The 15075-nt window shown below is 34.3% G+C and overlaps 1 protein-coding gene across 20 annotated transcripts in view; it reads right to left on the bottom strand.

The window, feature by feature from the left end:
* ADK (adenosine kinase) overlaps positions 1-15075 on the bottom strand; it is a 506565-nt gene that overhangs the window by 439961 nt on the left and 51529 nt on the right. For 17 of the 20 annotated variants that reach the window (XM_072823669.1, XM_072823668.1, XM_072823681.1 and 14 more), the window contains one exon: positions 3680-3733. The exons of the other annotated variants lie outside the window; for them this stretch is intronic. In XM_072823669.1, the coding sequence (XP_072679770.1) occupies positions 3680-3733 (54 nt within the window). The remainder of the gene's footprint in view (positions 1-3679; positions 3734-15075) is intronic. 20 annotated transcript variants of the gene reach the window in all.

The following is a 15075-nucleotide window of genomic DNA, read 5'->3' as shown; positions in this document are numbered from 1 at the left end:
AAGAAAAAAGAAATTGAGCTATTAATCTACCATAAGACTACATACCTTGAAGAGAATGCAAAATGGCATGTATACTTTGGAAGAAAATCTAGTAGTTTCTTATAGACCCCAAAAAAACTACTATCCTATTGACTCAGCAAATCTACTCCTAATTATCCAGGAGAAATAAAAATATGCTCACAAAAAAACTTGAACAAAAATGTCAAAAGCAACTTTATTCACAGTAGCCAAAAACTGGAAAAGAAACAGTATAGATGTACCAATAAGAGAACAGATAAACAAATGGATTATATTAATAAGCAATGAAAAGAAGTTAATTGATATACGGATGAATGTCAAAAATTTAATACTGAGTGAAAAGTTATATAAAACAGGGTGTATATACATATACATATATGATTCCATTTATAAGAAATTCTAGAATAGAGAAAACTTAATCTGTGCTAGAAAAATCATAACAGTTTACCTCTGGGAGAATAAGAGCAGAGATTAAATACAAACAGGCATATAGAAACCTTCTGGGGTGGTGATAATGTTCTATATCTAGAGGTTTGGGTTACACACACTTATTTTTTTTAAGATATTATTTTTAAGTAATCTCCACACCCAGTGTAGGGCTTGAACTCAGACCCTGAGATCAAGAGTCCCATGTTCCACCAACTCAGCCAGCCAGGTGTCCCAGGTTGCAAACATTTATGCATTTGTCAAAACTCAACAAATGTATGCTTAAGATGTGTGCATTTCATGGCATGAAATTTTCACATAAAGAAAAAAGCTCTACAAAGTATTGACTTATAGTTGATGCATGTTAAAATATACAGAGGATAACATTCTGATGTCTGTAGTTCCATGGAAAAACTGATAAAGAAACAGATGGATAGACAGGTGATAATAATGATAAAATCTAGCTGCTGAGTACATGGGTGAATATATACTGATAGACAGGTGATGATAATGATAAAATCTAGCTGCTGAGTACATGGGTGAATTTATACTGCATATTTGAATTTTTTCATAATAAAATCTAAGTAAAAAAAAAGTCTACCCTTAGTCTACCTTAGGGGTGAACTATATCATAGACGGTAAATGAAATTTTAAATGAATTAACACACTATGTAAGTTACATACTAAATAATATGAATATATTCTTTAAAAGCAGTTTTCTGTAATTTCTAATATTTGTCGTAGTCTAGAAAGGCCAAAGGAGTCTCTAGCTTGACTACTCAATTCCCAAACCAAAAGAGCTCTGTTATCAGACCTATAAATAACAAGTAACCAACCAATGGTACAGTGACAATCACCAACGTTCATTGATTATACTTGGCAGTAAAGAAAGAAATTGAATAAAATTTAATGACAGTATACTTGATAACCCTCTATCAAGGGAGATTATAGTCAAATGAGAATAGAACAAATATGAAAATATTGAAAAGCTAGCATAATAATGGGATATATTGACTGTAAGAACTCTTGAAGAGGGATCCCTGGGTGGCGCAGCGGTTTAGCGCCTGCCTTTGGCCCAGGGCCCGAACCCGGAGACCCGGGATCGAATCCCACGTCGGGCTCCCGGTGCATGGAGCCTGCTTCTTCCTCTGCCTGTGTCTCTGCCTCTCTCTCTCTCTCTCTCTCTCTCTCTCTCTCTCTCTCTCTGTGTGTGACTATCATAAATAAATAAAAAATTTAAAAAAAAAAAGAACTCTTGAAGAAATCATCTCCCTACACATTGGTCCTATCATGTTAAGATTAACACTTATTACAATGTCTTCAATATGAAGGATGAAATAATTCTGAAAAGATTTTTAAAAGCAGTTTTAAAAGTACTTTAAAAAATCATTATACAGGGATGCCTAGGAGTCTCAGTGGTTAAGCATCTGCCTTTGGCTCAGGGTGTGATCTTGAGTCCAGGATTGAGTCCCCCATCGGGCGCCCTGCATGGAGCTTGCTTCTCCCTCTGCCTATGTCTCTTCCTCTCTCTGTGTCTCTCATGAAAAAAAAAATAAATTAAATCTTAAAAAAAAAACAAAACTATACAACCTGAGAACAAAATATTTTGTGTGTGCACTTTTTTATTTGAGTAGAGTTGACATATAATGTTACACTAGTTTCAGCTATACTACATAGTGATATAACACCTTTAGGTTACTGTATGCTCACCACAAGTGTAGGTACACTCTGTCACCACACAATGGTATTACAATATCATTGACTATTATTCTCTATGTTGTGCCTAAAAATAATACGCTTGAGGGACTCTATCAAAAAAAAGTTATTCTCCATATAGATGTATACAAATTAAAGATTGCATTAAACTAAACCATAAGGGACCTGTATTCAAAGTTAACATATCTTTAAACATTAGGGAGTGTCAAACATTAGGGAAATTCCCAAGGAAGCACGTAAAATTCACCAATATACTTATTAATTGGATAGAATCCCAAGTATTTTTTTTAATTTTTTTAAGATTCATTTATTTATTTATTCATGAGAGACACAGGGAGAGGCAGAGACATAGAGAGAGGGAGAAGCAGACTCCCTGGCAGGGTGCCTGATGCGGGACTCGATCCCAGGACCCTGGGATCACCACCTGAGCCAAAGGCAGACACTCAACCACTGAGCCACCCACAGGCCCCAGAACCTTAAGTATTATCAAGTATTGTGGTCCAACTTGAAGGTGTATAACCAGCCACAGATTCCTCAAATTCTTAATTCTACAGTATTATTTGACATCAGGTGTTTGCATAATAATTAAAGTCATCAGAACTTTCTTACTCCAAAATGGGAAAAAAAAAAAAGACTAACTAGAAAATAGAAGCATATAAATTCTTTTTTAGCTGTCCTCTTCGGACAATGTCATGATACTAAAAAGATTAAGATGAATTTTTAAAATTCCCAAACCTGTCATTTTTTAATAAATATTTTATTTATTTATTCATGAGCGACAGAGAGAGAGAGGCAGAGACAGAGGGCGAGGGAGAAGCAGGCTCCATACAGGGAGCCCGACGTGGGACTCGATCCTGGGTCTCCAGGATCATGCCCTAGGCTGAAGGCGGCACTAAACCGCTGAGCCACCTGGGCTGCCCCCAAACCGGTCATTTTTTTAAAAAAACCTCAAAGTTCCTATGAAATAATAATCTTTTAAATACAACAACAGAGTAGAAAAATAGCCATGGAGGTATTCCAGAATCTTATGTTCAAGTTATTTTTACCTGAAAGAACCCTAAGAACATTAAAATTTTTTAAAGGAACAAAATTTTGTTCATATTTCAAACTTCATATTTAAAGTGTTTTTGCCTTATGTCAATCAGTACTGGGCACTTAACTTTTCATAAAGGAATAAAATTATATTTTGCCATCTTAATCATGAGAGTGGGGAAGTCAATTGGGTAAAAGCCAAAATTAACAACTTAATATTTTATCTGAGGAAAGATCATGAAATTACATATTTCCCAAAATGCCCTTAGTCTAGATGATGGACTACAATACTACATGTTGTAACGTGCACACAAGAAGAATTATTTCCCATGTTAACTTTATGTAATGTAAATTATCCTACTCTTACTACAAGTAAGGTCATAGCGCTAATTACATCTTTTTATTTTATATAATTAAAAAAATCAGATTGTTTATACATCTCGATAGAAGAGCGAACTATAGACCACCTAGGGTTTAATGTACTTACAATTCCTTGTGTTTGTCTTCAGCCAAGATTTGGTCATTTGGTTTAAGAGAATACCTGTAACACAGAAACAAAAAAATACTGGTCATATAAACACACAAGTACATTTGCCTCATGGACATCTCCCTATGGCTATCAACATACAGTTACTTAACCCCTGTAAACAAGCACTACCACACTGTTACAGGTCTCTGTCTTTTTTTTTTTTTTTTAAGATTTTATTTATTTATTCATGAGAGACACAGAGAGAGAGGCAAAGACACAGGCAGAGAGAGAAGCAGGCTCCATGCAAGGAGCCCAACATGGGACTCGATCCCAGGTCTCCAGGATCACGCCCTGGGCTGAAAGCGGCACTAAACCGCTGAGCCACCTGGGCTGCCCCAGGTCTCTGTCTTAATTGCTTAAACGCTAATGCCTAAGTTCTTTGCTGTTCTATTAGTCAGTATCAGAGACACCACCCAAGAACTGAAGTAGGATCAGTCTGACGTTCAAAAACACAAGGTATCTTCAGTATTCTTCTGTGGCGAATAATCTGTAATGTTATACTCATCCAGAAGTTCAAAATTCCAAGAAAATATTACAGTAAGTATTTAAGTGTTAACAAAACAATATGCAGTTATTCACTCATTAAATACATAGTAAAAATCTATGTACCACATTATGTCCTAGGTGGTGTGACATAGGAGGAAAAATAAGGTAGTTCCTTGACTTACCCACTTATTAGCTTCATAACCACTGGCATTATTTCATTTCTTTAAGTCTCACTTTCCCTGTCTATAAAACAGAAATTGCTCTAGATACAACAAGTATCTTCTAAGTTACCATATATTTGTAGTGCTAAAGGTAAACAGCTTTCTGAGGAGTACACAGACAAAAATAAACAATGAGTGGCAATTCCCAGGTTTTCAATTTTCACTTGTATTCAACCCTTTCCTAAAAACTAAGCTGCCTGACAATGGGTCAGAGGCCCTAGCAGAAACGTCATGTGGATTCCCCTTTCTTGCCTCCCCCTCACAAGTACCTTTACTCTATAAAAAGAATGGCAAATCTCTCACCCCTCCTGAAAAGAAGCATACTGCAGTGGCTGAGGTATAAAAACCTCTGAAGTCCTTAACAAGAAACAGTTCATAATATTTTTGCCTGCAAAGCCTCTTTAAGTAAAATACCATAAACTGACTGCAGAGATTACTGTTTTATACATTATTTCTGTAAAGAATGAAGCTACAATATATAAATGGAGAACTGTCACAGGATGTCCTATTTTCAGATATATCATGGAATGGGGCACAAGCTGATTACACTTTTCTTTAAAAAGTTTATCTTTTCCATCCCATGTACATTGTCAAAGAATGCATTATTTGTCAAGAAGAGTCCTATGAAGTCCAATGAAGACTCTTCATAGGAAGAGTCCTGTGAAGCAAAGCTAAGAGAGTTTCCAATTAAAAAAAATAAGAAAGTGTGAACTATTTCCTCCAAGCAACAAATTTAAAACAAGTTTCCTTATCTTCCGTTTATCTATTAATGATTAAATATCAGAACATGGATGTTACAGAAAAACAAGTCAAATCATTTATTTGAACTGAAAAATGAAGCCAGACTTTTTTCTACCATGAAAGTAAATCTGATTTGACAATGAAGAACAATTTTACCAATGATTCCAAGGCAAATAACAGCCTTTAACTAGATGAATAGTTTTGACTAAAACATGGTTAAGGCATTCAATAAAAATATTTTATCAAAAAAAAAAATCCTTTTGAAATTAACAATATTTAACTTTCCCCAACATCTCCTAAAATGTTTAGGTAAACATATGCTAATAGGTAAAGCACTAAAAGATATAATTACTAGCTATTTAGGAAGTCTTACCAAAGCCTTTTTTGGTATATTTCCTAGAATTGCATGTCTTTAACGACTCTAATGACTGGAAAGTCAGGTGGTTTCTAATTCTTTGCTTCCAAAAAAACTGAAGGACCTAATCAAATAATCAGCTGATAGACAAATAAAAGTAATTTTTGATGATAGATCATTTGATAATAGAGAAGCTCAAACAACTGAGTGATGCCGCTGAAACAACACTCTGCTTCATTTACCATCCAATGAATTATGTGAACATATATTTCAGCATTTTCACCTGATAAGGAGCAAGAATTCCTCATCCCCTTCTTAGGGAGCAAGACCTCTTATCCCCCTCAAGGTCCCTCTAGCTAGTCTAAGAACCAAATTGACAGATTAACAGAAGAAAATCAAATTTAATAGGTGTATGTATGGGGAGTCCACAGTTTTGGAAATCCCAAAGACAGTCAAACAAAATGAGGTACACCTATCATTCTGAAATAAGGAGAAGAGGGTAGGGGTCTGGGATTTCAAGGAAAGGAATGTACAGGGCAATTAGAAGGGATGTTTGGGAGCACCTGGTGGCTCAGTTAAGAGTCTGACTCTTGATTGGTTCAGGTCAAGATCTCAGTGTCATGAGATAGAGCCCAAGTCAGGCTCCTTGCTGAGCATGAAGCCTGCTTAGGATTCTCTCTCTCCTTCTCCCTCTGCCCCTCCTTGCTCTCTTTCTCTCAATTAAAAGAGAGAGAGATATGTGTCTAATTAGATATTTGTCCTATTATATAAATGTGTCACTCAGATATAATTTATCTCTGTTAATCTTTATTCTGGGAAAGATCCCCAATTTAGATTCTTCTGCCCATTTAAGGGAGGGGCAACAGTTTCTCATGCACCCACAGGTTCTCAAGCACCTTCAGCTCAAAATAATCCACATACCAAAGTGTCACATTCTGAGGGGGGCCTATCCTGAACCTCTACACATCTCTAAAAGAAAAAAGGGAAATAAAATTAATGCTAAACATTATCTTATTGCAGCAATGAGTATTATTTATCCAAGAAAGGTTGAACTAAATGAAATAAATTAGTTTCATCCACCTCATTAAAAGATGCATTTCCAATAAAATGTTTCCTTGCTTAATATTTAACAAAATTTTATTACATTTATGTTGTTTTACTAACTATATGTTAAATATAATTTAATGACTAGGAGATATTTTTAATTCAATATACAGGCATAATTTGTTGTGGAGATCTATGATAGAGTGATTAATATGCATGAAAGGCTTTAATATATGAAAATATATTACCTTCATAATATATGCATAATATATTACATAAAAAGATAATTCACGCACAAAAATACATTACACAAGGATAAAATCTGGCGGCAAAAAGTGTAATAGAAATAAAAATTTGGGCAGCCCCCGTGGCTCTGCAGTTTAGCGCCACCTTCGGCCCAGGGCATGATCCTGGAGTCCCGGGATCAAGTCCCACATGGGGCTCCCTGCATGGAGCCTGCTTCTCCCTCTGCCTGTGTCTCTGCCTCTGCGTGTGTGTGTGTGTCTCTCATGAATAAATCAATAAAATCTTAAAAAAAAAAAAAGCTAAGAAAAGAGCCTGCTTGTATATTTTTATAAATGGATAATGGTAAAAAAAATTTTTTTTAATAAACGGACAATGGTAGGTATCAAACACCTATAGTATTTAGAGTTCACTAAAAGAATGTTTATCAGTTTTATTTAACATTACAATAAAAATCATAAATATTAACCTAATGAGTGAGGAAGTTTATTAAAACATTTTTATGAAAGTTAAGAAGTTTAGGGGCACCTAGGAAGCTCAGTGGTTGAGCATCTGCCTTTGGCTCAGGTCCTGATCCCAGGATCCTGGGACGGAGTCCCATATCAGGCTCCCTGAAAGAAGCCTACTTCTCCCTCTACCTATCTATGTCTTTACCTCCTAAGACAGTCAAAAAAGAGACAGCTTTTATCTGTTCCCCAACTTTCTCTTCCTTCCCCATTTCACCTCTCTTCTCTGTTCCTTTCCCATTAAATCAAAACAAAATATCCTAAAACATCCTAAAAGTCTCAAGATGAGACTTTTAAAGGGAATGATGAAGGAAGTCAGGGAAAAAAAAGAGTCCACATAGGCAAGAAGCAGGCAAGGAAGGGATATAGCCTGATTTTGATCAAAACACTAAAAGGAAAGTTTTACTTTTCTAATTCACAGAGTACGTTTCCAGATCCTCAAGGATAAATTTGCAAGACCCACTTTGAACCATTCTCCAAGCAAATTAGTTCTCTAATCTCAAACTTCAAGCGATCATTCTTCCCATAACATTTCTTTCTCTCATCTGATTTCCCCCTGCTCCACACCAGGTTAACTTTTCATCACATCTCTGTAACTTTAACTTTCCTTCAACTTTGCTGGGAATATTTTTAAATCAATTTTATCTTCCTTATCTCTCCCTTGACTCTTGCACACTGCATTTTAGGAAATTGGTACAGTCTATTTTTTAGTTGGGTTCTGTTTCTTAAACATGAGATAGATGTTCTGCTTTTTTATTATTTCTTAAATTCAAACATAAACATGGCCTCTAAAAAGCCAGACATTGCAAAATGGTATAGTGGCAGTTCTCAACCTTTCTTCTGCCTGAATTTACCAGAGGATAAAGACAAGCACTCATTCCAATCAACAGAAGATAAGGAAGCTGGAAAGAATACAGGGAAGCACCTTCTTTATTTGCCTCTAGCCCCCACAGAACACCTCTGAGACCTGTGTTACTGTCCTAATTCTGCTAGAAATTAGTTTTTTGAAGTAGGCAAGCCACTTAATTTCTGTAAGGATAAAACTACCTATGTCACCGGGTTGCTATGTGTATCAAGTAAGATAATACATGAAGTGTTCAAGTGTCAGCAGTGAACATATAATAAATACTTCTCCCCTTTTTCTTGAAATGCTTTCACCTCCGTAAAATGACTGATTCAATTAGCTCAAATATGGAGGGAAGTTTAAAGTGTTCACATTGTGAAACAAATGCATAACTACAAATTTCCATTAAGAAAACATCAGTGTTGTGTACAAGTATGTCAGTGTTGTGTACAAGCATTATTTATGGAAAAGTAAAATTGTAAGCAAATACTACAGAAAGCACATTTATAATCAGTAGATTACAGCACAATGGGGAAATGGTTCAAGATTAAGTTTAAAAAAGAAAAATGGCAATATACTCCTCCAAAGAATTGGAAACATAACTTCAAAATATTATACAGCATTACAAATTATTCTTATTCTCTTCTTCATGCTTTTTCAAAATGTAAATAATAAGCAAATTACTTTTGAAATTAGAAAAAATGTATTAAAAACAAATACATATATACCACTTTAGAATGTGGTCATTAATATTCATCTGGATGAGGTTTCACTTAAATTTTTCAAGCAATGAACATTTAAGCCTCCAAAGATTAGTTCAAAATTTTTCTTGTGTATGGGATGCCTGGGTGGCTCAGTGGTTGGGCACCTGCCTTCAGCTCAGATCGTAATCCCAGGATCTGGGCTCAAGTCTCACGTCGGGCTCCCTGCAAGGAGCCTGCTTCTCCCTCTGCCTGTGTCTCTGCCTCTCTCTCTGTCTGTGTCTCTCATGAATAAATAAATAAATCTTTAAAAAAAAAAAAAAAAACTTTTCTTGTGGAGAATTTTTTAAATAAATTTAAGTACTTTTATTGTATAAATATGGACAGCAACAGGTGACAAGTGGATACAAAGAGAGAAAGAAGGAAAAAAAGAAGAGGGAAAGGAGAGAAATAAGGGACGAGGGGAAGAAGCAAGAGAGGGGAAGGAGGAATAATTTCTTTCATCCCTGTCTGTCTGAGCTGTTAAAGGAAGACACACTTGAAGCAAAAAAAGAATAAAATCCAATAATGGCATTTCCATCAAGGGTAATGGAAAATGATATGGTTATTTAGGTTTATAATTAAATATCAGAACACATAAGTAAAATGTATCGATACATGATATGTAACTATTAAGCTATGCTAGAATAGCAGTAATATGCAACTACCAGTAATAAAGGTTGGGCCTTGAGACTGAAACAAAGAGTATTTATTCAAATGGGCTTTCCCTGAAGATTAGCATAACATAAAATTTCAAACCTAGAAAGGTCCTTGAAGATACTGTGAAATCCAAAAACAGTCCAGTCATAAATTAAATGGCTAACCCAGTGTCACACAAATAGTTAACGCCAAGCTACAACACTAGCTACATACCACAACAATAAAATATTCCATAAATACTTGCAACTGAGATTGCCCTCTAAGAATTAAACAAGATTCCAAGAAATCTATAAATATTACCACATGCTCCAAAGAATACTAATGGTAGCATGCAAAGTTTTATAGAATTGGCACAGACAGTGTAGGTGTGGCAAAATTTTAAATAACATGTTAAATTAGCCCTAGCAATTAAAGAATAAACTCATCAAAACATATTAGAAAGGAAAAAAAGGGAGGCCAAAAATGCTAATCACCACAACAATGTTTCAGACGAAGGCTGAAATTTAAGAAGCTTACAAAGAAACCGATTAAAGAGTAAACCACAGGGTTAAAATGAAAATAATAGCAAAAAGTTACAAGGTTTATGAAACTAATATTTTAAATTCTCATTAGTAAACTAAATAAGGATTATAACTCAATTACAGAAGGCTGAAGAAAAGACAAAGTAGATTTACACTTAAATAGAACTACACTCTATATCATTAGATTTTTATGTTTTTATTTTTAAAAACCATTGATAATTATTCAAAATGACTAGCTACATATTTTCATTAAAGGAAATTTTAAAATTTGGCTTGTAACATGTCCCTGCTTGGCTACTGGGCCATGATGTGAAAAGTTGGGGCTCAGGAGCACATAGTCAAGAACGAATTCTTGAGATGTCTAGGACCAGTAGACAGAAAAAGCTGCACTGGGATTGGGAGGAGTGACTGACTATATATTTTTAAGTTGGGAGAGAGTTACAGATAGTGCAAGTCTCTAAGGAATTTGGGAGCAAGGTTTCTAGGACCCTGAGGAGCCATTTACTACTGTCTAGTAAAACCTTAGTCAGGAGACCCTTTGGATGTGTATCAGTGAGCCATGTGTGTATATATGTATGTGTATGTATCTATGTATGTTACATCCAACATGGAGTTCAAACTCATAACCCCAAGAGATTAAGGGCTGTACACTCTTGTGACTGAGCCAGCCAGGTGTGCCTACTGATTGCTCTAAATACCATCTATTTTAATGAGGATATGATGATGACAATGACAGTAATAGTAATAACAGCTAACATTTATTGAACGGCATCATATCAAAGTAAAATTAAATATAATGCTTATTCATTACACAACTCCCAGCCATGAATCCTCTACCCACCAGAAACATAAATCAAACTATCTCCCAAATGGGTCTACCTGGATATCACATATTTATCGTATGCATGAACAAAACTGAACTCAATCTCTCCACTCTAACATGTCTTCCTCTCATACTCCCTAACTCAATTGCAAATACCATCATCTATTCAGTCACCAAAACCAAAGTTGGAATGTCATCCTCGTCTCCTTTGCTCTCTTCATTAATCGATCCTTAAATTTACCTTTATAACACTAAAGTATTATTGAACTTTCTCCAAACCATAATTTCCTAACTACAATGATCAGGTTGCCATCCATCAACAACTCTACCACTACAGCCTCCTCTAATTTATCTCCTCAAATCCACCCATCTACTGTAGACACATGCTTTATATAATTTTAAACGTAAATCCGACCAGTCATTCCCCTGCTTAAACTCCTTAAGTGCTCTCCACTGCCCATAAAAAAGACAAGAGAGACATTCCAAGCTCCTTAGTAGCCAACAATAACATTAGCTTGTATTTGGGAAACACATAAACTATCTCATTCAATCCTCACATTATAACATCCTATTTTAATATTCCTTGTTTTTTACAAGAAAAGCGATCTTCCATAGATTAAGAAACATAATCAAGGTCACACAGCTGCAAGTAGCTCCAAAGCACACTCTTAAATCTCTACCTATAATGCCACATTAATGAGGTGATTTCTTTCTACAATTGTCTTTTCAGACTTACTAGCTGCTTAAAGGCAAGAAACTCTGTACTCCCAATACTTGGCCTGTGCTAACCACAAAGCACGTGCTCCAGAACATTTGTATTTAGTTGAAATGAACTATTAAAAATGTATTCGTGTTTAGGTAAGCCTTAGAAATGCCTTTTTCTCAATATCCAAAGTCGAGTCTGAACATCAGAGAATCCACAAGGAGTATCCTCTAATGATCTATGGAGCAAAATAAAGGCCTCATAAATGAGTCTGTGTTCATTCAATTTCCATAGTTTAGATCTTATTTGAGAAGCTTCAGAGCAACTCAAGACTAATCACTTAGTATGTGAAATAATCTAAAATTTCAGAATCAAATGCCAGTTCATCCCAAAATCTAAGAACCTAGAATTCAGAATAGCCCAAAGACCATCTTTCTTTTAATGAAGGTAACAAGGTAACCAAGTTAAAAAAAAAAAATTAAAAATTAAAAATTCAGTAACGTTTCCAAATACCAGCAATAATCTAAAAAATGTTATTGAAAAAATATTCCACTCACAATAGCACTTTATTTTTAAAATACCTAGAATAAATCTAACAAAAAAAAATGTGTATCTGTGAAGAAAATGATACAATTTTGTACTAAAACCTAAGCTGCACTAATATTAGTAACAACTAATCATATATGACTATTTAATTAATTAGGGGCTAGCTCAGCCAGAACAGGGTATGACTTGATTGTGGGGTTGTGGGTTCAAGCCCCATGTTGGATGTAGAGATTACTAAAAAAAAAAAAAAAAAGAAATAATAATAATAATAATAAACTTTTTAAAATAAAATAAAAATAAATGTAATTATTTAAAATTAAATAAAATTCTAAAATCCAATTCATCAGTTGCACTAACCATATCTCAAATGTTCAAAGCTAAATGTGACTATCTGTTATCATATTGGACAGCACAGATACACAACATTCCCATCATCACAGAAAATTCTAGTGGCCAATCTGCTGTAGAGATAATAACTTACACTACATTTTGTTTTAAATTTAATCACTTCTACATGGTTTGGATTTTTTCCAAAACACAATTATTTTTATAATTTTTTAAAGATTTATTTATTTATTCATGAGAGACACAGAGAGGCAGAGACATAGGCAGGGAACCAGATGCAGGACCCCAGGATCACACCCGGAGCCAAAGGAGGACATGCTCAACCACTGAGCCACCCAGGTGTCCCTATAATTTTTGAAGCTAACAAATTTAGCAATGATCAGTACCATAAGATGTGTAAATTTGAAAAAAAAAACCACCTAACCATTTTGTAACCCTGTATTTAATGTATGTAGAGCCTATGAGTTATTAAAATATATAAAAGAATACCTAAAAGAAATTGAGATGTATATCTGCATAGATAGAAACTTATATATAGTAAAGATCTCATTTTTCCTAATTAATCTAAAAATGCAACACAATCCTAAACAAAATTCCAAAAATAATTTCTTTAGAACTTGACATCTTATTCCAAAATTTATGTACAAAAGAGCCAAGAATAACTAAAAACATTCTTGAATAAGAACAAAGTATAGGGACTTTCCCTATCAGACATCAAGATTTATTATAAAGCTTCAGTAGCAAAATAAAAATAGAGCTGCATTAGTTCAAGCACAAACAAATAGACTAGAAAAAAAATGAATTGGGAATCCAGAAACCAAGCTATATATAAATAAAAATTGGCACTGTAGATCACTGAGTAAAGACTGGAGTATTAACAATATAGTGATATGACAGTTGATTTCCTTCAAGAAAAAAAAAATTGTAACTGGATCCCTACTTCACATCATTAACAAAATCAAGTCAATTAAAGACCTAAATATACAAATCATAATGTTAAAACTTGTAGAAGAAATAATGCAAAATAGCTTTATAAAGAATTAACTACAAAAGTGTCAGAGCATTTCATAATTAGTTTTAAAGCAAAACAATTATAGCTTTTAATCTAGGTAATTTGGTGGGGACAGGTGACTTGGGGACCCTACTCTTCCACCATCTTGCCCCCTCCTTGCTTTTAATCTTATATATGGAGTATCATTTGACACTCCAAATATTGTTTTACTTCAAACCTAACATATATTCATTTATAGAAATGATTCATCTTGATTTATACAAATTATCCAGTTGTAATCTTTGGTATTAAATAATCAGCCCAGAAATTTACAACTGACTATTATTGCCTTGGGTAGCTTTGGAATGAATATTAAGTAATGTCTTTCATTCATGCTTAATTAAGACTTACCCAAGGTTTAAGAGATTACATTATTAAAGATTTAGATTGGTAGGAAAAATATATTTCCTCATTCTAACTTCCTTTCTTAAAACTATTTTCATTTCTAATGATGGTTTCTACTTCCCAATGAACTTGTCATTAATTCTCTTCATACTCTTATTTCTGTGATATTTATCAGTGTCAGGAAAAATCAAAACAAACCTGTCATACATTCCTTTGCTTCTTTATCTATATACTTCTTCCTTTACTCTCCATTACTAGTCAACACTCATCTGGAAGTATTTATATACACCATATTTCACCCTCCCCTTACACCCAATGTGTCTCTTCAGTATGCTAAAAAGATTATTTTCAATAGCCTACTTCCTGCCTTAAGTTTTCCTACTTATTTTCAGTCTTAATATTTTGACAAATTGGACACATCAAAACTGAGTAACTTAATTCTGCTTTTCTTTTAATTAGATAAAGATCTTACTTTTTTTTTTAATTCCGGGGGAAAAAAACTGGCTTTACAATCTTTAAATGAACAATAGGATATTTTTGAGAAGTTTTTTAAATACAAATAAGTATCTAATTGGTATTTCAGAATGATGGCAATGCTTATTGTATTCTGAAAACAGGTCAATTGTAGGCAACATACCAACTCATACAAGAAGTGCATTGTTCTGAAATCTTAGTCAAGGAGAGAATTGTTGAATGTTTCAAAGTCTCACTCAGGATTTATTAATCTACTCTAATGAATTAATTAAAATTAAATATTAATAATTTTTAGAGTGAATTACACATGTTTTTCTCAACTATACACTACTGAAGGAAAACACAATTTCACTAAGTTTATAAACCTTTACATATCTACCATAACTTACACTGAAAAAACCTGGACATATAATTGAATTTTTCACTGTCAAATTAACATTTCCATAGTAAGGTAGCAGAAAATTAAGAGAGATAAAAAATAGAGATTTTACAATTAAAACAAACCTGTATGTCAAATCTCCGCACAATGACTTAGGTGTTTTTTTTTGGGACACGAACAAATTTCTTGAGATCCAAATTAGGGCAGCCTGGGTGGCTCAGGAATTTAGCGCCGCCTTCAATCCAAGGCCTGATCCTGGAGACCCAGAATCAAGTCTCATGGCAGGCTCCCTGCATGGAGCCTGCTTCTCCCTCTGCCTGTGTCTCT

Source organism: Canis lupus, chromosome 4, assembly GCF_048164855.1.
Source record: "Canis lupus baileyi chromosome 4, mCanLup2.hap1, whole genome shotgun sequence".
NCBI lineage: Eukaryota > Metazoa > Chordata > Mammalia > Carnivora > Canidae > Canis > Canis lupus.
Note: the sequence above shows the minus strand (reverse complement) of the source record. Positions and strands in the feature narration are given on the sequence as shown.